This window comes from Silurus aristotelis (assembly GCF_946808225.1).
Source record: "Silurus aristotelis genome assembly, chromosome: 23".
NCBI lineage: Eukaryota > Metazoa > Chordata > Actinopteri > Siluriformes > Siluridae > Silurus > Silurus aristotelis.
The window spans coordinates 8,152,597-8,177,985 of NC_139596.1; the positions used below are offsets into that span (position 1 = coordinate 8,152,597).

A 25,389-nucleotide genomic window follows, 5' to 3' on the forward strand; every position below is an offset into this window, starting at 1 on the left:
TCTATATTAACATATTGTTCATCCTGTAGTTCAATCGTGTATAGGGGTAAATGTTATATTATGACAGCACTGACATCGTTTTAACTACACATACACTGCTGAAATGAAACAGATTTGGCACTATTGGTATTTTTTAACTGTTACATAAATAGTAAAAATAATAATTATAGGGTTTGTAATTTTCATGTCTAATCTGGAAGAGAAAACAAAATCTAGTTCAAATAAAACGATTCATGCAATTTAAATTAAATAGAATCTACAGAGAAGAAACATGAAGAAAGAATCAGAAAGAAGCTGAAAACAGTACCAAGCCATCATTGTGTGGAAATACTATATATCTCTGGAATATATCAAACTAAAGCAGGCGATTTGGCAACACAGTTTTGTATCTGTTGCCACAACTGAAAACACCAGAGCAGTAAATCACAAATTCAATCAGAATTGGCACGTCAAACATTTTGTGAGCAGGTGAGATAGCCGAGCCTCAGAACAGAACCTTGTATAAAATTGATTGTAGACTTTATTACTTGAGAGTCTAGTATAAACGTTTCTGCTTACAAACAGTGTTTATACTGAAGGATTAGGAGAAAAGCCTGATATCAAGTCTAACAACACATGAACATACTGACACACATACTGACAGTTCAAAGACTGACCAAGCTAGCATTGATTTTTTTTTTTTGTAAAACACCTGCAATATATTCACAGTAAGAGACTTTTTAGAGTATTACTTGCCAAGGGTTGTGTCTAAAAACTACACTATGATAAACCTCTTGGATCTCATATTGTAGTGAAGGTAGCTGGTGATAGCTGTTTATTCATGAAAAGACGTGTGTAAAATTATTACGATCTAAGGCTTGGTTAGCTATAACAGCTGAGCTCTTCCTTTTAGAAAAAAAAGTACAACAAAGTTTTTTGCACCAATAATTATGTTTTGCGATCCTCATCTTTTTAATTACAAGAAGTACTTATGTTACAGCTTTCGTCAGCGGTTTATTTAATTGTAATCTATTTCAAATTTTATTGTTCACTGCTATTTCCTTTTTTTCTTATTTATTTATTTTGCTCTCCTTAATCTTAACAATCCTATAGCATATTGATTTTAAGGATATCAGTACTTGTACTAAGCAAATACTTGATCCTTGATCTATTTTCAGTAGAATGATTAACGGTACCTAAATACTTAGTTGATTACTTGTTTCTTTTCTTTTATTTATTTAATATATCTGTAAAGTTATTGATCAGTTCTTGGGTGGGTGCTGCATGGCGGTGTGTGTCAGCGATAGTTTTGATACCTGGCGCCACATCTCAGGCACGGCGTGAGAAAACAAACAGCTTTGCTTTGTCTCCCACCAAGAGCTAATAAAGTGAGAATTAAGAGTGTGGAGCCGAGTGCAAGCACTGCTTAGAGTCCCGCTACTCAGCAGCTGCAAAAACACACAGGCTCCTAACCCGGAGCCGAATTAGCACACTCAACACTAGGAGCACTCAGACACACCCAGGTCTTTCAATAATGCATGTCATATAGCGAGGGGAACACTCCAATCGAATTACAGCAATACCTATGCTCACTGTCACTATTTCTTTGCTTCTCTATGTCACATATGGTTAACTCAGTCTGCATGTTTTTTTTTTTTTTTGTAAACACTCATCTCTGCTTCAGAGGTCGCAGCTCCTAAATCAAGTGAAAAGCAGATGAAGTGATGTATCTTGACGTTAAGTCTCTAGCAATTATAACATGGTTTACAATTACCAGCATTAACATTTGCAAGCTGAAGGACGAGCAAGCAGGATTTCTGACTTCCTTTGAAAAATCAGGCATACTAATACAAAGCTGAAGTAGTGTTGCATTCCCAGTTATCTTTCTGAAAGGCACTGGTTGCCTGGTTACAGTGTGCAGCCTCAGATATGTGTGTATGGAGAATCTGTCACCCTCTAGTCTTACAGGCAGCCTTCATGTGTGTGTGTGTGTGTGTGTGTGTGTGTGTGTGTGTGTGTGTGTGTGTGTGTGTGTGTGTGTGTGTGTGTGTGTGTGAGCTTTTAAAAAGGCTTATGATCTGAGCCTGTGAAAGTAAAAGCATTCCTTAGGTAATGGACCATTGATGTGTGTGTGTACGCGCGTGAGTGGGTCGTCAGAGAAGGTTATGACTCAAGTTTCACTAGCTGGATTTCTACCCTGGAGAGGCAACAGCAATGCAATGTGACTGAGTATTTGTTTTTTTTATGCACTCTAAACGTGTACAATATTCAGCTTTTTATTTATTTATTTTTTAAACAACGTTGAGAAGATATTATAAACATTGCTTTGCATTATTTATGCCAGAGATCATCAACTGGTGGACCTTAATTGTAATGCAGGCCCAGCAATTAAACTCAGATTGAAGATCATCACCATCAACTCTTAAACATTATCCAGATCATGGATTTTCAGGTTATCTTTCTGTCTGTTTGTATAAGATTATTGTTAGCACAATGTATATCAAGTGTAGGTACCGTATTTTTCGGACTATAAGCCGCTACTTTGTTCCCACGTTTTGAACCCCGCGACTTAAACAACGAAGAGGCTTATTTATGAAATTTTCCTGGGTTTTTCCCGGTTTCACAAACTTCAAGCCAAAAAACTGAACCCCATAACATTAGACCAATGAAATTTTCGAACGGAAACGAAAAAAATGCACCTCACCTGTGTTTTGAGCTGCACGGCTTCGGAAGAAAAAACATTTTTTCTTTAAACGCACGACGATGTCAAAAGATAAACTCCAGAGAGAAATAGTTGTGAAAGGAAGGAGGAAGACAGTGAACAATGACTTTCTGGGTCGGCTACTGTTTAGATACAAGCCGTTGTAACGCGTTGAGTCTGGGTGAAGGGAGAGCTCGCTAAATCCAGTTACAACAGAAATCATATAAGCACAGACAGGTTTCCAAAACTCGTGCTTTTTTATTATTCTTGGCAACAGCGTTACGGGTTAGTCAAAGAAACCTAGTAATGAGCATCAGAAAATAATGACATAATCCTTGTCTTGAACACACGCAGTAATAGCGGAAAAATGCAGTGCCAGGCAATTCCCAAAATACCGCTATGCTCCTAAAGAAAGCGCAACATATTACACCGTGTGTAACGTGTAAAGTTCATTAGTGTAGACTAATTCATTATTAATGATCCTGCAAAATAAGATGTTGTTGCCAGCTTATCTAAATCATTGTCAGAATTTCCTTTTATAGTACCTTGCAAATGGGTTAAATCTGTTAGTATTTCTCAGTTGAAAGCGTTTTTTTTTTGTTTGTTTGTTTTTTTAATAGAGGCTGTTAAATACACTATATGTACAAAATATATGGACACCTAATTATATTTGTATGTGCTTTTTAAACATTCTTTCCACATTTAGTTATAGTAGCCTCTTCTCTTAACTCTTCTGGGAATATGTTCCACTAGATTTTGGAGTGTGATTTTGGAGATTTGTGATTCATCCATAAGATCATTAGTTATTGTCTGGTCCGGGGTGCAGTGTTCCAATTCATCCCAAAGGTGTTCAGTATGGTTGAGATCAGAGCTCCATTGCAGACCACTCAAGAACTTCCACTCCAACCCACGTAAAATATACCTTCATGGAGCTGGTTTGTGCACAGGGCCATTGTCAGGTAAAGTAAAATGTAATATTAAGACATCCTATAATTGTGTGCCTTCAACCTACAGTTTGGCAAACAACCATATACTGCTGGAAATGTCACATGTCCCAATGCGTTGTCCATTAAGCATATGACCACAGCTTGTGATCTCAGTGAAAAGTCTTAAGCAGCCCTGAATCTATCATAGACTAACATTACAATTATTACAGGATGCCAAATGTAATACAGAATATGTGTGCTGGGCATTACAACACATTAAAACCATTTTAAAAGTTTACATACATCACTTTTATTAGTTTAAAAATGATACATCCAGCGATACCACTGTATAAATGCCAGCTGTAATCTATTGCTTTTCAACACAAGTTCATAATTGCAATATGATGATGTTGAAAAAATGGTAGTAGGTATAGTATGATTATATCATATATCATATAAATAGTTATGTCAATTTACTCCCACATAATCCATGCCTAATCTTTCATATAACCATTGTGGTTGATTTGTATTACTTTGATATTGTGTCATTGCATTCCGACATTTCAGGCTTATGAAGTGACTTGCCCAAAGGTAAATAGCACAATGATATCATTTAGGATTAAACCCCTGACCTCAGAGAGAGTAATTTCCCAACTACACTCACACCACACACAGTATGTGTTTACACATGTCTATTAGTGAATCATGTAGGAATCTGTTGCCTACACTTTCTACTGCTCTTCCTTCAGAGGGAGGTGAAAATATGCACAAGACAAATAATCTGTCTCTTTTGTTTCCCACAGTGCAGAAGTCAACCCTATATTGGATTGAGACATGTCTCCAAACAGGGGGTAGGTAATAACTCTGTATATATATAATGAATATATATAGCATATTTTAATAATCATGCTGTTATGTGCTTATAGTCAAAGCCACAATGTATTATCTTGTTAACTGAAATGCATTAAATCCTTAAAATATCACTTACAGCTGTATATGATTCATCAGTGGTGCATAAAGTGCCTAATTTACAATAATTGCCTAGCAAATTGGTTCATTATGCAAATGAGGCAGTCAAGTGAATTTTTATGAAATTTTTTACCCACATACTTTGTAGTAACATAGCTGATGCCTATAAGTGAGCAGAAAAAAGCTCTTGATCAGTGGGCATACCTCACTCTCTATTAACAGGAATACACACACACACACACACACACACACACACACACACACACACACACACACACACACACGCCACTCAAGTACTCAAGCTCTGGAGGCTCAGCTTTGATCCTGAGAGAGAGAGAGGGAGAGAGAGAGAGAGAGAGAGAGAGTCTCAGAATGCTTGAATGCAAGCTTTCATCCTGCCGCATTCAGATTCTCGTTCTGGCAGAAAGTTTTTCTTTGCCTTTTAGAGAACTGGCCACTAAATTCTGGGTTTTATCACACTTAAAGCACCTTTTAGATGTTTTTTTGGGGGTTGATCATGTACTTCTGATTAAACCTGATCCACTTCTCATTCCTTTTGCTTGTGAAGGCTTGAAATGCATCTCACTTTTTTTTTATATCTGTTGTAATATAGTTGTAAAAATTATGTAAGGTTCATATAAACGTTATGGTTAAATTTATTGCGGTGTAATTGATTGATTATACCCATCAGCCCTCAAGAGAACCTTTGAAGCATCATCATTTATACTGCAAGAGTCTTGTATTTCAGTTCCTTAAGGCTGTGAAGGCTGGGAGTGTTTTTATTTAAAATTTTTTAAGGTGGACTGTATGAGCTCACATCTTTATTGTTCCGATGGCACCCGTAATCAGAGCCAGGCAAGACGTGTAGGAGGAAGTGCAGGAAGACAATTGTTTAAATTTTTATGTGCAAGACAATAAATACACGACAAATCGTAGTTAAATGTTCGTGTTTTTTTTTAATGAATGCTGATTCCAAGTTACACATTCCTATTTATTATTAAAAAAAAAAAAAAAAAAACTTTACCTTTGAATAATGGGTCCAATTAGAGAAAAATATAAACATGATAACCTGAAAAGAAAAAGAAAAAAAATCTGACAAAATTGCACAGTAGTAATCCAGCAGCATTTAGGAACTGTTGTTGAGGCACCACGCAGCCCCCCCAAGCCCCCAATGTGCCTCTGCTCTTTTGTTCCTATTCACATTTAATAGGAGACAGAAAGTGGATTCTTGAGTGAGTCAGAGAAATCCTTTTGAGAGGCTAGCCAGAAATGGCTTATCGAATACAGGGAATCTTTAAAGACGCTCCTGGATTTTGGCCAAGCACACAGATCTGCTGAATCTTTGTATTGCATTTTAATGTTGACAAGTACAATTGCAAGTGTCTGGTGAGTCATTTGTCTTAACATCCAATACAGGTTATAACAGATTATAATTATTTTTATATCATTGTTATAAAAGTAGGTTCAGAGATTAAATCAGATGGTTTATATGCAATCTAAGCCCTAAGGATATCTCTGTAGTCATCATTTAATTGCATGCCACAAATCTCCAAACTTTATTTTATATATATACTTAACAAATTACTTAATCACGAGAGAACAAGCTGTAAACTATGGTTCCTTCATCTTTTAGAAATAATCAATATGAGAAAAATACAACAAAGTGGAGCTGGTCACAGTGGAGGTGGTCACAAAAGATTTTTCACTGGATTTCTAAAGGTCATCGTCAGTTCAGGTTACACCCAAACTATATTATGATTGTATTCTCTAAAACACGATCTGGCTTTCATTCATTCCTTCTCATATCCTGTAAAACTGATGTAGTAATATGTTGGCATAAAACCAAGTGCTCTTTACAATGTACAGAATCATTTTAGACAACTTTCTCTTGGTGTATAAGTATATTTGTTGAATTTTTAAAGATGGTTAGTTATTACACAACAATAAATTATAAGGCTCAAAAAATGTACTAAATCAATGCCTTAAGGTTATTGCAAAAGCACCTAAATCGCACTCAAAGAGAATGAACGGATAAAATGAAACACTCTCTACCCCTTGATTGATTGATTGATTGATTGATTGATTGATTGATTGATTGACAGGCCTTTAGAGACCTGATAATAAATATTGGTCAATAATGTGAACTGTAATGTTCATGATTAATTAAAAGGTGTTTGTTAGGAACCTTCAGCAACTGGCTTGATTAATTTTTTTTAAATGAGGAGGGTTAAAAGTTAAAAGGTTTTAACACATCAAAGCCAAAATGAATTGATGACTGAATAATCTATAGAGATAACGTATGTACTGGAAAGACAAACGACATGTGCTCATGTGAATACGTCTGATTGTGTTGGAAATCCCAGTGTACAATACGTGCATAAATCAAACCCACACAAACATATCGATTTTTCCGCTTTTCATGTGACAAAAGGCAGAGGATTTTAATAGCCATCATTACACAGGACCATGTAGCGCTACGCCTTCACTCGAGCGTCTGCCAACACACTACTCTAGATGATTAGAAACAGGAGGGACTGACTTGATTATATCTGTCTGAGACCTGCTTCTGCTTATTGTCTGCCACTAAGAGCAAACCTATGATTAGCTTTAGCAACCTGTGCTTGGCTACATGAAGCAGCAGACATGGTTTTAGATGTAGAGTGAACGTAAGATAAAAAAAAAAAAAAGATGCTGATAAGTTATGTTTTGTATGAAATGAATAAAGGTTACAGGGGACCTGTCGCATGTCCAAGCCAGTTGGGGGCTCCATTAGTACAGTATTAAGTATACTTGAATTAAACCACCTATTACATTTATTTCATTAACGATATCTCACCCCATTTGTTAACATTTCTCCAGTTTTGTAAAACAGTTTGGTTTGGTGCTTGACAAGGTAAAGAAAGGACCAGTATGCAAAGGTTTCTACCAGCAATGCTAATTAATGCAGGAGTATTGCTTATTTGGCTGATGCAAAAAAACAAATTGAGGCAGGATTTTACACATTTTTTCTTGATCTATAACTCAAAACCTGAGCTTAAGTTAAGGATCAGAGGTTGTGTGTTTAAATTTTAGCATTACCAAACTGCAATAACTCTTATCAATTGTAAGTTTACAAAATAACAACGATTAACATATTTGTCTAAAAACAGATTTTAAATGTGTAAGATAGGTCAGCAGTTCAATTTTGCATTTCTCTGTATTTAAGTAGATATCTGTCTGGGAGCATCACTAAGACGGCTGCAGTATGAAACAACCTCACTGTCTATTAAGAACTAGTACAGTTTCGGCAGAAAAAAACCTTTAACATGCAATCAGGGGGTGAAATCAAACACAAAATTCCAATCAATATCTAATAGAATTTGATATGACTGTCAATTTTAACATCGCAAGAAAAAGCTTTGCCTGAAAATGTGCCTTACAACATATACTCTAAAAGTACAATACTTGAAACACACTGTGTTATCCATTTACACTCATGAGATGTAAAAATCAAACAAAATCTGTGAATTAGAATGAAACGGAGATAATTAAGCATTAGCTTTCTGGTCGCTGGTGTGTAGCGGTTGCCAGGTTTCAGCAAAAACATTCACTCCTCTATATCTCAAAAAACACACAGTACTCTGGATTCCAAACAGTTTGGGATGTCTGATTTGTTGTTTCAAACGTGTTCCAATTTGCCGTTAAATAACACAATTCTCGTGTCAATGTCTCTCTTAAAATCTGTTTTGTTTTGCCATTTCTGAGTCCACTTTGTATTTTATATTCAGCTGATCAGAGGAATGTGTGTATGTGGGTTGTTGGATCCTAGCTATTTAACTTATAAAAGACTTATGAGAAGTACATTTCTGAATCCTTGTACTGTCTACTGAATCAGGATCATTTTGAAATGCTTATTACACCTCATGCGATGCATATATATTGATTATTAATTTCCATACAGCTTTTTAATGTATGTTTGTTATGCCCACGAATTAAATCGAGAAGCTTGATATCGAACAATAATATCTAAAATGCTGTATGATTCGAACTCTAGTAACGCCTGCTTTATATCTACTGCTGCTTATCTTTTGTGCTAGCAGAGTGTATGATGTAGTAGAAATTATGTGGCTTCTGTTTTATTCATTGTTTCAGACCACCTGCTGCTGGATTCTTAAGTTCAGGCACTTTGTGCTCTTGCTGTGTTGTTTTTTTTTCTTTTTTTGAGGACTGGACTTTAATTAGCTTAACGAGCCATGCTCGTCGGCATCGACATTAAAATTAGATGATGGCCATTAATTTCCGCGAAGACATCTGCTTGCATGCATAATGAATTCAGCTGTTTTATTATCATTACTTTTCTTGTAGCTTGGCCATTAAATGTCACTGTTTTAAGGTCTCCAGTGATATGCAGTCCTTAGCATGATGTGTTGGAGTAGGGTTGTTAAAGTAATTATTGATGAACATTACTTCTCTTTCTGATTAAGGGCTAACATTTAATCATTGGCCAGATGTCTCTTATCTAGAGGGAAAATAGATAATTGTAGTGTGTGGGTGTGTGTTTTCATGGTTATCAAAACTAAATAAAAAAAGTGGAGCGAACAAAATGTTAAGGAGCAGCACACCAGGATAGATTTCATTCTCTCATTTTCACTAATGCAAAGTGCTAGTGAAAATGTGAACGTTTTTTATGTGCTTTTGAATATATATTTTTTTAATTGTACTTAAAATGCATTTGCATTTGAGTGATGTATAGTGTATGGAGAATGTAACTAGCCACTCAAAATAAAATGTTAGCACAACTAACTTGTAATGCATTTATTGCTTAAATTCTGTATGTTTCCTGTATCTTTTTGACTCTACTGGTTACAGATGTAATATTTTGTCAGCTAAACAAGTTTATTCTTCAGTTTTGGATTTTTTTTCTATTGATATATTTACAATACGGTAGAGGATGAGCTCATTGTCAGCAGATTATAATTTCAGTTCAGTAAATTAACTCTATTGTGTTTTATTCTGCAGCCTACCATTATTGGGCAATTAACTGACAAGCCACTGTGTGCCGCAACTCTGTAAGTGAATGAATGCACAAGTCGGTCTTTAGATTTTGAGTGCAAAGACTACTATTTTTAAAGTATTTTTTGTAGTCAGTAGTGTAGTAAATTGACTAATTTGCCTTTGTGGAGTGCTTTTGAAAATCAATTAGTGATGTGAGACTAAATAATGTAGCACAGAGATGTTGACCTTCCTCAGCGTCTGACTAATGCAAATGCCTGTGGTTGGCATCCCAGCAACTTAATTATCATCAACTAAGGACATAATGAAGCATCCCTGCTCCTGGCAAACACACTACATTAGATGAAGGCAAAGTTGTTTCAGGGTCTGAGAAAAACATTTTTTTAAATGTTACCAAGTGGCAAATGACTTACTGAGACACACTGAGGCCCAGACACAGCTCACTTTTTCATTTATCATATAAATACTTCAGCAGGTACAGTATTATAATCTGAAATATCACTCACCTTTGAGACTGTTTAGACATTGAGCATGGTGACCTGTCAGCTGTTTGAATTTGTCGTGGAGATCGTAGAAACTCTGAAAGGATATTATTGCAAATTGTATATGCAGTTGCTCTTTCTATAAACGGATGCTTAAATTGAATATAATTCAAACATAATCTAGTATATTGTAGATTTTTCAGCCATCTGTTTTTCACTGCTGCTTTAAAATTCCATGTCCTGCTGCTACACATTTTATTTCTCTTAATATATACTTTATGTATATTTTGTTTATATTTCTAATTTTTATTTTTACTTTAATCTTTACTTTGGTCCTTTACTGTGAGCAACTGCAACCAAAAAAATTCCCTACGAGATCAATAAAGTATCCAGATTCTGACTGATGATGATTGTTCAAAACATTCTTTGCCTTTGCAGCTGTGTTTGGATTCTGCCACAATTTATGCGTCCACGTAGGGAAAACGCAAATACAATTTGCAGTTCCTTTTGAAAATTGTCCAGAATGTCCTTTAATAAGAAAAATTTTCTTTAACAAATTAGATTGAGGAAAAAAAAACTCTGGTATTTAAAACTGCCCATCATGAGGTTCTTTCTTCTTGGGTTTCCTGCTCATAACGAAATGGAAATGGTTGCCAGGAAAGAAGAAAGGTGGTAATTAAAAAGTGCTAGTGGAGTTGAAGTGCAGATTTTCCTTTTATGCAAAGGATGTTAACAGTAGGAGGTCCTATCTAACTGTCCCATTGGAGAGGTAACAGCAGCCTTTTCTTTAACCTAATATAACCTCAGAGGATTGGACAGGTTTAGAGACATGCTAAGACATGTTGCCCAAGCGTGTCGAACAATCGCAGGACTGCACACCAGAGGAAGTCAATGCACAAGATTAGTGCAGAGGGCTTAAGGTCAGTGAAAGGAGCTTAAAAGATTAATATTAATAACACCAGAAGCCAAATAGATTTTCTTCAGCAAGGTGCTTGTCACTGCAAGCATACATCTATTACCTGTTAGCATTTAACTGTGAACACAGGCAATGTGTAAGATGCCTGTCTTATAATTACTCAACGTCATACATTGGAATAACACACTTTTCAAATGATTGATCGGTGACCAGTAAAATGTGTAAAGGTTAATGATGTATACAATAAAACCACATCCAAAAATGCAACAATATGTTTGAAGCTGTTATCTTGCACAGTACCAGATGTTTTGGCATATAGCTCTTATCCTACACAGGACCACCTGCTACTGTTAACTGACTTGATTTCCAGACTAAAATGAATATTTCATCATCCAAGCCTGTTATTGTTATTGACAGTCCTTTTTCCCTCCAAATTCATTAACAATTTCATCCTCCTTCAAAAAAAAAGCATCAGACCACAAGAGCTGCAACACATTAATCAGCCATGATAGAGAAATTTGTCTGGCATTAGTGTATCATGATTTGATTGTTGATTGACCAGCTGCCTGAGGTTATTAGTCCTGAGTGGTATCCAGTAGCAACCGACTAGCCGAGCATGCTGGGAGGGCGGAATGGCGGAATTTTAATAAGTGCTTGTTGGCTGGGGAGGGAATGGTTTCTCATATGCTTTAGCCACCATCTTCAGACAGACCAAATTATCAAACCCACCGGCCTTTTGTTGTCTGCATGACAATCTGGAACCTGATCAAATATATCCAGCATTCTTTAATCCATGGGATTCTTATTAATATTAAAGACTTAGGAATAGTATTAATGGATTTTTATTTTTATTTTTTATAATACTACAGCGTTCTCATTCTTATTTCTGTAGTAGCAGCTCATTCGCAGGGACTAGAATGACGGATGCTGCACATAATTTAAAGCAAAAAAACATTGAGTTAATTATGTAAAAAATTTAAACTTAACAATATGGTAACGATTATTTGCAGTAGATGTTTATCATACATTTATGGAAGAAGTCATTAATTTACTCTGCATAGATACTAATCAAATATGCAGAGACGAATCAGAAATTCATACCGGATCAGTCGAGGTCCAGGTTACCAACGACCGCCACAGGTATTGTTAGCAGTACCAGTGGTACCAGTGGAAATTGGGCTCCTCTAGAAAGAGAGGAGAAATATGTCTACAGAAACAGCAGGGAAAGGAGAAGTGTAGGAGAGTGGAATTTTGGGTTGGTACTTTAAATGTTGGTACTATGTCTGGTAAAGGGAGAGAGGTAGCTGATATGATGGAGAGGAGAAAGGTAGATATGTTGTGTGTTCAGGAGACCAAGTGGAAAGGGAGTAAGGTCAGGAACATTGGAGGTTTAATGCTGAGGAAGAGCACCACAGGTGCCTTATTTGCTTTGAGAATGTTGATGGAAAAGTATAGAGAAGGTCAGAAGGAGTTGCATTTTGTGTTTGTGGATTTAGAGAAAGCGTACGGCAGGGTGCAGGACATGTATGAGGGCGGTGTGACAGCAGTGAAGTGTGCAGTAGGAACGACAGACTGGTTCAAGGTGGAGGTTGGACTGCATCAAGGATTGGCTCTGAGCCCTTTCCTGTTTTCACTGTTGATGGACAGATTGGACAGGAGTCTCCGTGGACTATGATGTTTGCGGATGATACTGTCATATTGATTTGTGGTGAGAGTAGGGAGCAGGTTAAGAAGAGCCTGGAGAGGTGGAGGTATTCGCTGGAGAGAAGGGGAATGAAAGTCAGTAGGAGTAAGACAGAGTACATGTGTGTAAATGAGAGGGAGGGCAGTGGAGTGGTGCGGTTGCAGGGAGAAGAGGTGGAGAAGGTGGAGGAGTTTAGGTACCTGGGGGGGTCAACAGTGCAAAGTAATGGAGAGTGTGTTAGAGAAGTGAAGAAAAGAGTGCAGGCAGGGTGGAGTGGGTGAAGAAGAGTGATAGCAGGAGTGATTTGTGATAGAAGGGAATCTGTGAGAGTGAAAGGGAAAGTTTACAGGACTGTGGTGAGACCTGAGATGTTGTATGGATTAGAGACAGTGGCATTGAGTAAAAGACAGGAGGTGGAGCTGGAGGTAGCAGAGCTGAAGATGTTGAGGTTTTCGTTGGGAGTGACGAGGATGGAAAGAATTAGAAATGAGTTTATTAGAGGGACAGCACATCTAGGACGTTTTGGGGACAAGGTGGGGGAAGTGAGATTGAGATGGTTTGGACATGTGCAGAGGAGGGACATGGGGTATATCAGTAGGAAAATGCTAAAGATGGAGCCCCCAGGAAGGAGGAAAAGAGGATGACCAAAGAGGAGGGATGTAGTGAGGGAAGACATGCAGTTCGTTGGTTTGAAAGAGGCAGATGAAGAGGACAGTGGAAGAAGCCAAAAGAAGAAGAGAAAGAAGATAATAAGCATATTATTTATTGATATTGCAAATTGTAAACAATAGAAATATCCTGTGATTTTAGAGCAATTTTTTTTAGAGGAATCATTTTAGGACATGCTGTTAAGGGAAAACAATCCCCTTTGACATCACACTACTCCTCCTTGGATTATTTTCCTCTATTCATACCTGAAATACCTGAACTATAAAATTATTTGAAATGACTGTAGTTTTGTCAAGGATTTGAATTCTAAGCCCCACTGAGTAAGCCAAAGCGGAGATAGTGTTTATACACTGTATAGCTGTGCATTAGGAAGTCCCTATTCATTTTAATTCTCCAGTGGCATACATATTGATTCCCAGCATCTGTTGCTATATTTTCATTTCCTCTTAAGTGCTCGACATTCATTGCAGGTTTTTCTAGGTCAGCAGTCACTATCCATCATTCATTTGATGTAACTGACTGGTTTGCCATGGCAAGAACAACAAAAAAACCTTTCATGCCAGCATGCTTTTTTGAGAAATACAAGCTTTCCTCAGAAGCACCCTGATATAGCATTTAGGGATTTGTGTAGCACTGGTATTATTTTTGCTTTTAACTCTCAATAGAGTAAGGCCACTGTAAGCCTTAATTCATAAGAAAAATCTTCATAACTGGTCTTAATGGGCTCCTAATGGGAAATATTAGATATTAAATCTTTCTTATATTTAGGATATCAATTTTGTTTACATTATTTTTACATTCCTTTAAAGCAAAAACTAGTCACTATACTAAGTGAGATGAAAAGTTACTTTCATCAAACATTAATGCCATGAATTTAAATACAATAGGTTTGGTGTTGGCAGTGTTTTTCTGTATCCAAATATCTGTATTATCATTGGTCTTAAAGATTAAAATACACTATATGGCCAAAAGATTTTTGATAGATACATGTTTTGGTTGAAAATCCCATTGAAGTTTTAATCTTTCCTTCCTGTTACAATAATCTTTAATCTTCAGAGGGAGGCTATCCTCTAGATTTCAGTGTGCCTGTGGGGATTTGTGTTCATTCAGCTGCAAGAGCATTAGTAAGGCCAGGCACTGATGTTAGGTGAGTAGGCCTGGGGTGCAATCAGTGTTCAGAGTTGAGGTCAGGGTGCTGAACAGGACACTTAAATTCTTTTACTCCAGCCTTGGCAAACCCTGTCCTAATGGATCTTCAGAGGCAAAATCATGCTGGAAGGTGCTTCACTTGGGATCCTTCTTTCCAGTGAGTGAAAGCTGTGATGCTACATCATATCATTTAATAGGCAATTGTGTTTTTCAGATCTACTGGGACAACAGGAACACATTTCAGTGTGTCTACAAATATTTAGCAATGGTCTGAATATATATTTGGATCATATTGGAATAATACTGTATGTAAGCCTTTTCATATTACATACTGTATTTCACATACAATTTTAAACCACTTTACTGCAGTTGAATGGCTCTGCTGTAGCCGTTTACTGAGTAATAACTAGAAATGTAGTGTTTTGTGAAGCCGTTATAAAAACAAATTATGCATTTTGTTTCAGTTCACCTGATCAGAGTTCAGCCTGGAGAAATTTTAACAAAATGAGTCAAAATGTAAATTATGACGATTTGTGTCTAATGATTACATGATGATTACTTTAAGAGTTCAATGAGACTGCAGTTTTGGGTTTGGATATGAAGATCTATCTCCTAGTGCTCAACTGTCTTACTGAAATACCTCAATTATGGACCTAATCCTCCTCTCCTGTCTGCACACACATGCTTCAGTTTGTTTAGATTAAATTCAGGATTAAATATGGTTGCGACCACTTGTGATATGTTGCATAACGGATCTGAAGTGCTTTAAGCCTTTTTTTTGCTGGCCTCTTAACCTCGATCCTTCACCTCAGCCTCTGCTAATTCAAATACTGGCAGCACTTGCTTTAATAAGATGGTGATGTTCTCTGTGAAGGTTATGTAATTAAACATTAATGTGTGCAGATATAAAAGCAGAAAGGATTGCGATGTAAAACGACTGACATGACAAGCGCATTTGCTTGAAGGTTATACTTTATAGATGAAGAGGGACTTGTATTTTTGGAAAATAGTTTCATGTAGTCCAGCCATGAACTGAGATAAAAGGAACCCCCAGATATTAACCTACTGACAAAACACAGAGCGTACTTATAAGTGAAAATATGTGCTTTTGTCAGTTGTTAACACGTCATATCTAATTTGGATAGATTTGAAGATATCCACTCCCATCACACCTTTATTTGTAGCAGTTGCTGAAATCTGGGTTTTGTGTCATGTGCCTGCATAGAATTCCAGTCAGAACACGAGGTAAATTGCAAACTTTCACACGAGGACCACTTGGATTTATTTACTTTAAACTGTGACGATCCTGACATCAGTTTGTCCTCCAATGAGCATGATTTACTCTACCGTCCTATTCACAGGTATCTATTTATGACTTAATGCCTAGTGTACTACATAACAAATAATAAACAGAAAGATTGAGCTCAAAACAATCTAGATCTAGTCTAAATTCACTCAAAGGTCTGTAATTTCTTAAGAAAAATGTTTGCTTTCATTGAAGAGAGTGATTGTTCACATGCAAGCTGCTGAAACTGGAAACCCCAAGACTGGCTGACCACACTGTGTTTTTCTCACAGCAATGAAACTCTGATTCAGCTGTTTTCTCTGGGCTTCTCATTATGGATTGCTGACAGAACTTCCCAAAAAAATGTTTATTAAATCTGATTCCGGATTCCTGTAACAAAACCAGTTTGTTACAGGAATCCGGAATCAGATTTAATAAAAAATTTTTTGGGAAGTTCTGTCAGCAATCCATAATGTTTTGTGATATAAGTTGACAGTAAGATTAGATAATAAATACAATAAAGATGTTGATATTCAACGTGGAATATCCGCAATAGAGTGGTCATCGATTTAACTCGTTAAAATGTTTGGCCTATATTATTACCGTAATTTCCGGACTATAAGCCGCTAATTTTTTCCCACGCTTTGAACCCCGCGGCTTAAACAACGAAGCAGCTAATTTATGAGTTTTTCCTGGCCTTTTCCCGATTTCACAAACTTCATGCCAAAAAACTGAGCCCCATAACATTAGACCAATCAAATTGCCGAACGGGTTCAGGTGAACCAATGAAACTCTTTATATTAAATCAGATGCGCTCCCACTGAATCGGGCCGCACCACATCATAAATATGGATGATGTTCCTCTGACGTTTGACCTGCCGCTCACTCGGACTGTCTACAGGAAATGAGAATCATTCGTCACGCTGAAAACAACCGGGCATGAAAAAACACTTCACCTGTGTTCTGAGCTGCACGGCATCAGGAGAAAAGATTCACAGATGGTGATTTTTAAACGCACAACGATGCAAAAAGATAAACTCCAGAGAGAAATAGTTGTGAAAGGAAGGAGGTAGACAGTGAACAATGACTTTCTTGGTAGGCCACTGTTTAGGTACAAGCCGTGTAACAGACACTGTCTTTAATTAAAGCCTGTGTAAAGTTCATTAGTTTCAATGTAGACACCCGCGGCTTATAGACAGGTGCGGCGTATTTATGTTAAAAATATAAATCTTTGTAAAATGGGTGCGCTTAATAGTCTGGAAATTACGGTAAATATAATTTGATATTTAGTCACAAAAAAACTTATTTTGTACATATTTTAATGTTCTTTCACAAAGTGTGTTTTCAAACTGCTTATTTTTGCCCATTAAAGCTATGTTCCTGAGATACACTATATTGACAAAAAGTCGATCTTTTTTAGCCATGTGTGGTTTTTCCCAAAACTGTCAACACAAATTTGGAGGCACATTACAATGCTCTTGTGTACAACGCAAGCTCCATGAAAATATGGTATACAACGGGATGAGTGGAAGGTCTTGATTGGCCTGCTACAAAGCTCTGGTCCCAACCCTAGTGAACACCTTTGGGATGAATTAGAAGGCTGTCTGTACCCCAGGCCTCCTCACCCTACATAAGTACCTGACATTAATAACACCCTTGTGGCTGAATGAGCACACTACAAGCACACTCCAAAATCTAGTGAAACATCTTCCCAGAAGATTGGAGGTTATTATGACGGCAAATGGGGACTAAATGTGGAATGAGATGTTCACAAACTACACATAAAACGTATGGTCTGGTGTCCAACATTTGTCCATACAGAGTTTGTTTATTGCTACAATCTACTATTTTATGCTGTACAAATATTTTGTTCTGAGGCTTTTAGTTTTGTGTTGAGGGAAAAATCAGTCATGCTTTTAATACCAAAAGGAATCTTTGTTTAAAATAAAGAATTTGTGTGCTTGGTTCAATTACAATAGAGCAAGTGAGACATTGGTGGAGTAAATTAAGCAGTGTGACATTTGTTCCAGACGAAAGAAATCTATGTTTAGCCTGGAGGTTCTAGGGAATATTTTTCTATTCTTTTCATTTGTCTCTTTATCTTTGGTAAAAAAGATTGAGTCATGCATAATTCATGGTGTATGCTAGCTCTTGGCAAGCTGAAAATCGATTCAGTTAAGAGAGATTAAATTTGTTGGCAGTTGTTAAAGTGTTCAGTAGGATAATACATTTTAAATGTGCGTTCATGTGGTTTCTTCTTTTTTTTCTATTGTGTACAGGTTTCAAATATAGCTTCTAATATTATTTAGCCAGGCTTAAAAATACAGTGTATACCCCAGCGCTGTTGAATTCTCAAATCACAAGTGGATTTTTTTTTTTTAGTTCTGGCTACAATGTAAATCATAAAACAGACCGTAGGTTATTTATTATTACACGCCGGACAGAAGTGTTTCACTCCACTTATACCACATTGATTTGGCAGTGATTTTGATATAAAGAATGATTGACACATCATGCTCCTTAAGAGTGTGTAGTATGTTCCTTTGAACATTAGCTACGAAGAACTTTTCTTTTTTTTTTCTTAAGATAATGAGAACAAAAATACAGCTTTTCATTTTACAGTGAAATATAAACTGATTGTACTGAAGACGTTCTCACGCGGAATTCCATACTGCTCTTTTATCATTTTGAACTCTCTCTGTATATATTCTGTTATTGTTAGTTATTGTTAATCTTAGATCATGTTTTATGTTTACCATAAAAGTCCCTGTAAATGAGCTGGGTTTTTATTTATTTTTGTTTCTAGACTGAATTAATGGGCACTAATAAGTCTAGCACTGTTGATAGAAATGAGTCTGTAGTCTGTAGGCATCATTTCCTTTCAGCACATCATCCTGTTTGAGTTACTGTTAAATGCAAAATGCATCCTATCACTCATTTGTGTGTGTAGTATGACACTTATGTTTCCAGTCCGTCAGAATTTCAGACTTATTTAGTCACGGTTTATCGGTCAGTCTAATATATTAGTATGTATATTATTTTAGCTGTAATTATTAGTTTTATGTCCTAAGCTTTCTGCGGGTTTCTGTACATGCCAGTCCAGGAGAGGCTGGGCATACATCAATTCTGCTCAGGCAAAAAAAAAAAAAAAAAAAAAGGTTTGGTGAGCAAATCAGATGTTTCAATGTACAAGTCTATTATGATCTTTAACTGGTGCCTGAAGTTTGAGAACTCAATAAAGTTATATTAGCTCAAATTAAAGATAAATAAAAGATCCGTTTCCTACCGATATGCTGAAATGTTTGCGTGCAGTACACTCAATAAAGACATTACTGTGGTTTATCATACTCTGTGTACTCTTTATCTGCCTAGCCAGTGGATTACACTCCTGATACTCTCAAACTCTCTTTATCTCCTATTCATATAATTGTCTACTAAGTGAAGTCGTGAATTTTACCATCTTTATTTTCTTCTAATGAGGTTTAAATGTCAAGCTGAACTTCGATTTCTAGAATTCGAATCATTCTTCGGTTGAGTAAGTGAAACATGTGACAGTGTAGGCAAATATCTGAAGGTGTCAATTATGGTTACATTAACCTTTATGTGACTCTAAATAATGTCTGCAGTCAAGCAGATCAAGGTCGCAGGCACCTCTTTGAAATACATGTTATAGCTCTGTAAACAAAGGCAGGTTTCAGCATCTATAAAAGTGTCTCACACACCTTAAAGCATTTTTCCGGTGGGTCTGTGTGCGTGGTTCTGTGATTGTGATTGATTCTGTGACATGGTCAAAGGAGGAAAAAGAAACAAAGAACACATCTGTTGATTAAATTAGAATGGGCGTGTGTGTAGGCATGTTTTAATATCCTGCTGGGACCCAAATGTCCTCACAAGGATAGGAAGTGCATTTTATTTTTAGAAAAAGTACATTCATTATTTAAAGGTTAAGGTAAGGGGTTAAATTTAGGTGAATAATAGTAATAGTATAATAAAAAATCGTCACAAGGATAGTAAGTCAAGTGTGTGTGTGTGTGTGTGTGTGTGTGTGTGTGTGTCAATGAGCCATATAAGAGAGACCAGTCTTGCTACAGGGTTTTTTCTTAAGGCAATAATTATTCCCTGGGGTGTGTGAGTGTGTGTGTGTATGAGTTTGTGGGACATAACAGGTGCAGGGACTGGCTGACGCTCTCAGCTCTGTGACTAATGGGGGACAGAGAATAAGAGGGTGGGAGAATGAGGCCGGTGCTGCCTCAAACCGACCTGAAGCTTCTGACTCGCCTGAGTTCAGCGAGGGTGCAGCTAGTCACTTCCTGGTTATCGGCTAACACTAGCGCCATGGATTCTTTATAGTTTTATGTCCAGCTTCAAGAATTCCGCATACAAGAAGAAAATCCTGCCAATTCCATATATCGAGGGAGTGAATGAAGGAAGAATGGAAGGAATAAAGACATTTGTTAAAGTCTGCTGAAATAAGTGGAACAGTTAAGTAGATAATATATTTAGAACATTTTATATTGAATGTAAACCACACACACACACACACACACACGCATACACTTACATGCACATCTGTATTTCCCAAATGGGGTCTACAAATGCAAACTATTCAATTAGATTTTTCCATTTATTTAATTTTATTTAATCCAAATAAGTGCCAGCTGATTAATTCAGTTTACTTAGTATAATAAAAAAGTGTATTACATTAATTAAATATTATAAAATATTGTTTTATATATTATTTTACCAAACAGGCATTTTATTTAAAATTGTTTATAAAATGTAAACTGTTGATGTTCACAAATATTAATAATAATAAACTGCATTAAGAAAAAATGACAAGCAATTTTGGTTTGCATTTCTTCCCCCTAACCGTCCTGAAATTGTACCAAACTGTGAAATTTGTGACCCGTTACACCCCTACTGTATGGACAATCGTTTGTGGACTCCTGACCATACGATTCGATACATTCTATTCCACATTTAGTCCGCATTTGCAGTTATAATAACCTTCACTCTTTTGAGAAGTGATTGTGGAGATTTGTACTCATTCAGCCTCAAGGGTCTCATTATAATCAGGTACTGATGTAGGTGATTTGAGGAGGTTTTGGGTGCAGCCACAAAAACCCTATTTCAGTCTGTGTGCATTTGATTTATTTAATACATGTTTCACAATTTGAGTTGTATTACTGAAATAATGAACTTTTCCCCAACATTACATTCACCTGTATGTGTAATTTACCATATCTAGTCCAGATATTGGTTTGTTTTATAAGGAAACCAAAGCAAGCGGTAGAAACTCCCAGTGGCATGAAAATAACGTCAAACTTCACAAAAAGGGTAACTGCAAAACACGGACACTGGTGCTGTTATCTATTAACAGTACTTGTTGTTTCATTATTTCCCATATTTCAGTTCCAAAACTTATTTTCAAATACATACATGTACACTGTATCATCTTAATCACACACACACTTTTATTCAGCCAAAATGTCCTGAAAATAATGAATGCAATAGAAATCTGATTTTTACATTCACAGGCACATGAAATTTGAAAATATTTTGGTCTTGTTTCAGCTTTATTAAAAAACAAGGACAAACTAATTAAGAACTGTGTTGTTGAGGCAAATGAGAGGAAAGACAGTTTCACATCCGGTTACCATCAAGCCATGTGTGTATGCAAACCTGTGTGTTTTTAATGAGGCTATTGATGCGAACAGCCGCGTCTCAAGGTTTGATCCCTTCTGCCTGTCTGACTTGATGAATGATGAATGAATATACCTGTCTAGCTATATCATAATGAGTCACCACCGGCATGGATAAGAAAGCTAGACGTTGCTCAAGAAAATAAGGCTGGTGCCAACTAAACTCTTTTAATTCTTACATTCTTACATTTCTTCTGATTACCACCTAAAACAAAATATTGCTGCCTTTGTCTATTATGCAAAAGCGAAACACACATTCCTTTGCTTATTTTCAACACTTTTATATAATCATGATCATATGCCTGTAATTGTAACTTGTAATTTCTCCAATTACTTACTAACTTTAAATATTGCCTTAAAATGACTAGGTTCTAAAGTTTACTTGGTGAGTATAGGAATGGATATATTTGTTAGTTGCATACATATTCATGCTCATGATCATGATATTTTTGTAATATTGACCGTTGTCTGTTTGACTGGAGACTATTAGTAAACAGTCATTTCTTTTTTATCTTGCAATAGATGTTCAGTTTGACATGAAAAACCCTAAAATCCATGAGGGTTGTGTGGAGAGTTAAAGTCAAGAAGATTGCTTTGGACTGTAAGTTATTATAAACAGTTTGCTACAATTCGCTTAGGACTACAATTGTCATGAACAGTTTTGCATTAAAGTGTCCATGAGTGAACAGTTGAAATCCATTGGATAGAGTTATACTGAATGGACAATAGGTGTCACCCAGATGAGGACAGTTTCTCTTATTAATCTGGTTTCTCTTTAGGTTTCTTCCTTATAGCATGTAAAGTAGGTGTTTCTTGCCACTGTGACCAATAGATTGGTCATTGGAAAAAAAACCTATAGAGAAAAGTTTATAACTTTTTTATATTTATATTCATCTTCTTCTTTCAGCTTCTCCCATTAGGAGTCGCGAAAGCAGGTCATCCTGTCTCTTTATACCCCCTGTCCTCTAGATCTGCCTCTTTCAAATCAACAACCTGCATGTATTCCTTCATCACATCCATAAACCTCCTCCTTGGTTTTCCTCTTTTTTACCTTCCTGGTGGCTCCATCTTCAGCAATCTGTCGTACGCTTTCTTTAAATCCACAAACAACTTATACGTCTCCAACATTCTCTAAGCAAATAAGGCTGTGGTGCTCTTCCACTACTCTTTCCCATAACTTTATGGTGTGACTGATCAACTTAATTCCTCTGTAGTTACTGCAGGTCTGCACATCTCCCTTATTCTTAAAGATCGGGCTTCAGTTTCCACTATCTTATTCTTCTTTCAGTCTTCACTCTCCCCTACTCTTCTTCTTCACCTTCAAAGTCATCCTTCAGACCACCATCCGATGCTGTCTAGCTACACTGTCCCCTGCCAACACCTTACAGTCTCCAGTCTTCTTCAGGTTGCATCTCCTACATAGAACGTAGTCCACCTGTGTGCACCTTCCTCCACTCTGTCACCCTATGATCCTCCTTCTTCTCAAAATAAATGTTCACCACTGCTATTTCCATCCTTTTAGCAAAATCTTCCACCATCTGCCCTTCCACATTCCTCTCCTTAAGGCCATACCTACCCATTACCTCCTCATCAACTTCCCTTCACCTACATACCCATTAAAGTCTTCCCCCAATCACCAATTGTTCATTGCTACATACACCTTCTACCACTTCATCTAACTCACTCCAGAATAAAAAAATTTTTTTCTCCATCTCACAACCCACTTGTGGAGCATAAGCACTGATGACATTTATAATCACCCCTTCAACTTCCAGCTTCATGCTCATCACTCTATCCAAAACTCTCTTCACCTCCACTACACTTTTACTGTATTCTTCTTTCAGAATCACCCCTACACCATTTTTCTTTCCATCCACACCACGAAAGAACAGTTTAAACCCACCTCCAATGTTTCTGGGCTTACTCCCTTTCCACTTGATCTCCTAAACACACAAGATATCTACCTTTCTCTGCTCCATCATATCAGCTACCTCTCTCCCTTTACCATTCATAGTACCAACATTTAAAGTACCAACCCAAACCTCCACTCTCCTCCACTTCTCCCTTTCCTGCTGTCTCTGTAGACGTCTTCCTCCTCTACCCTGGTTCCCTGTAGGCTAACAATACCTGTGGCGGTCGCTGGTTACCCGGGCCTCGATCGATCCGGTATGAATTTCTGCTTCGTGATCTGCATATTTGATTTGGCACATGTTTTACACTGGATGCCCTTTATAACGCAAACCTCCCCATTTATCCGGGCTTGGGACTGGCACTAAGACTGCACTGGATTGTGCAACCCTAGTGGCTGGGTTATAAATATTTATATTCATAACTATTTATTTTTGTTCAAATTCAAGTGAATGCTAAATTGTATTATAGCGCATCTAAAGTCGGCCTGTACAATTAAGTGCTCCCAGCTTTGTCGTAACCGTTTTTAAAAAGAATCATATATAGCAGGAAAGGTCAGGTAACTCAATACTTTTGGAAATAATGTATTTGTAATAGAGTAAACTATAATCCACATTTCCTGAAGAAATTTGAGTGAAACTAGCTGCAAAATTTGTAATTAGACATTAGCAAAGCATGCAGCGTGGTTTTCCTCGGTCAGACGAACGTTCCGATACGTTACAGGTCTACGTCCCTCATTATTTTTTGTGGACGAGGGACCATTGTCATGTTACTATGTGGCCCAGCAATCAACTCTCCCCAATGTGTTGGGCGTGTTGACATGTCATTTGAAATAATTTATTGACCCAGCACAAGTGGATGTGTTTTTACATTGATTGTTGAATTAATATGTACCTCTTATGTCAATGTTGACTTGTGCTCATTTTACCGAGGCACTGACAAAATGTCATTCTTTAATTTACTTGGGAACAGAAGCATCAGTCAAAGTCAATCTTTAGTGACACATTTCCTTTTGTGATGTTAATGTTAATAAATACACAAGCTGTATTGAGTGCACTTCCCTGACAACATTCACAGAAATAAAATGTGTATAATTTTGTATATAAATCTAATAAAGTGCTGAGCATTACTTGTTCTAAACTTCTTTTAGTCAGTATGAGCTACCTTTATAGCACACACGCTATATAGGCAAAACTATTTGGACACCTGACCATTGTAACCAGATGTGATCATTAATATCACTGTCTATTATCATGGAAATTAATATTAATATTTTAATTAATATGATACGATTTAATTACCTGCACTCTTCTGGGAAGGCTTTCTACTAGAGCATGACTGTGGCAGTTTGTGTTCATTCCAACACATTCCAAGTCAGGTCCTGAGGTCGGTTAGGAGATCTAGAGTGCTGTTGGTGTTCCAATTTATCCCAAAGGTTTTTAGAGGAGGTGAGGTCTCAGCTTTGTTCAGGACACTCAAGTTCTTCCAAGAAACCATGGACCTCACTTTGTGTACAGAGACACTGTGACACTTGGGAAGCTGTACATATGGGTGTGATGGTAATTTCTCCACAGACTTTTGCCCATATATTATACATCGGCAAAACATATGCATTATACATCTTTACTTAAAGTTTTTCAGCAATATAAAATATAAATGTCAATCTTTCTTTTAGTGTATCATTAATCCGCATTCTACACTTCCGCCATTTGAATGCTCCTTTACTTAAATCTCCTTCTAACAGCATAGCCTACATTTTTGGGGCTTTATTTAGCAGGCATGACTGATTACAGTTAGCAGAGAATATATTCCTTGTCTACAGCTATATAGAGAACAAGATGAAGAACATATATTAACAATTAGAGAATGTATTTATTTTATACTGTAAATAGGGCTATGTTATCTGATGTTTGCTTATTCCAGATTCATTATAATAGCTCAGTTTCATGTCAGAAAAAAATGGGAAAAAACCATGAAAAATAATAATTTGTCTCTCAAATTATACTAAATATCACAGACATCCTGGT

At 36.8% G+C, this 25,389-nt stretch overlaps 1 protein-coding gene across 1 annotated transcript in view; it reads left to right on the plus strand.

Moving 5' to 3' along the window:
* rasgef1ba (RasGEF domain family, member 1Ba) overlaps positions 1–25,389 on the plus strand; it is a 59,095-nt gene that overhangs the window by 8,793 nt on the left and 24,913 nt on the right. Inside the window, exon 2 of the mRNA XM_083526994.1 lies at positions 4,410–4,457. Within this exon, the coding sequence (XP_083383120.1) occupies positions 4,410–4,457 (48 nt within the window). The remainder of the gene's footprint in view (positions 1–4,409; positions 4,458–25,389) is intronic.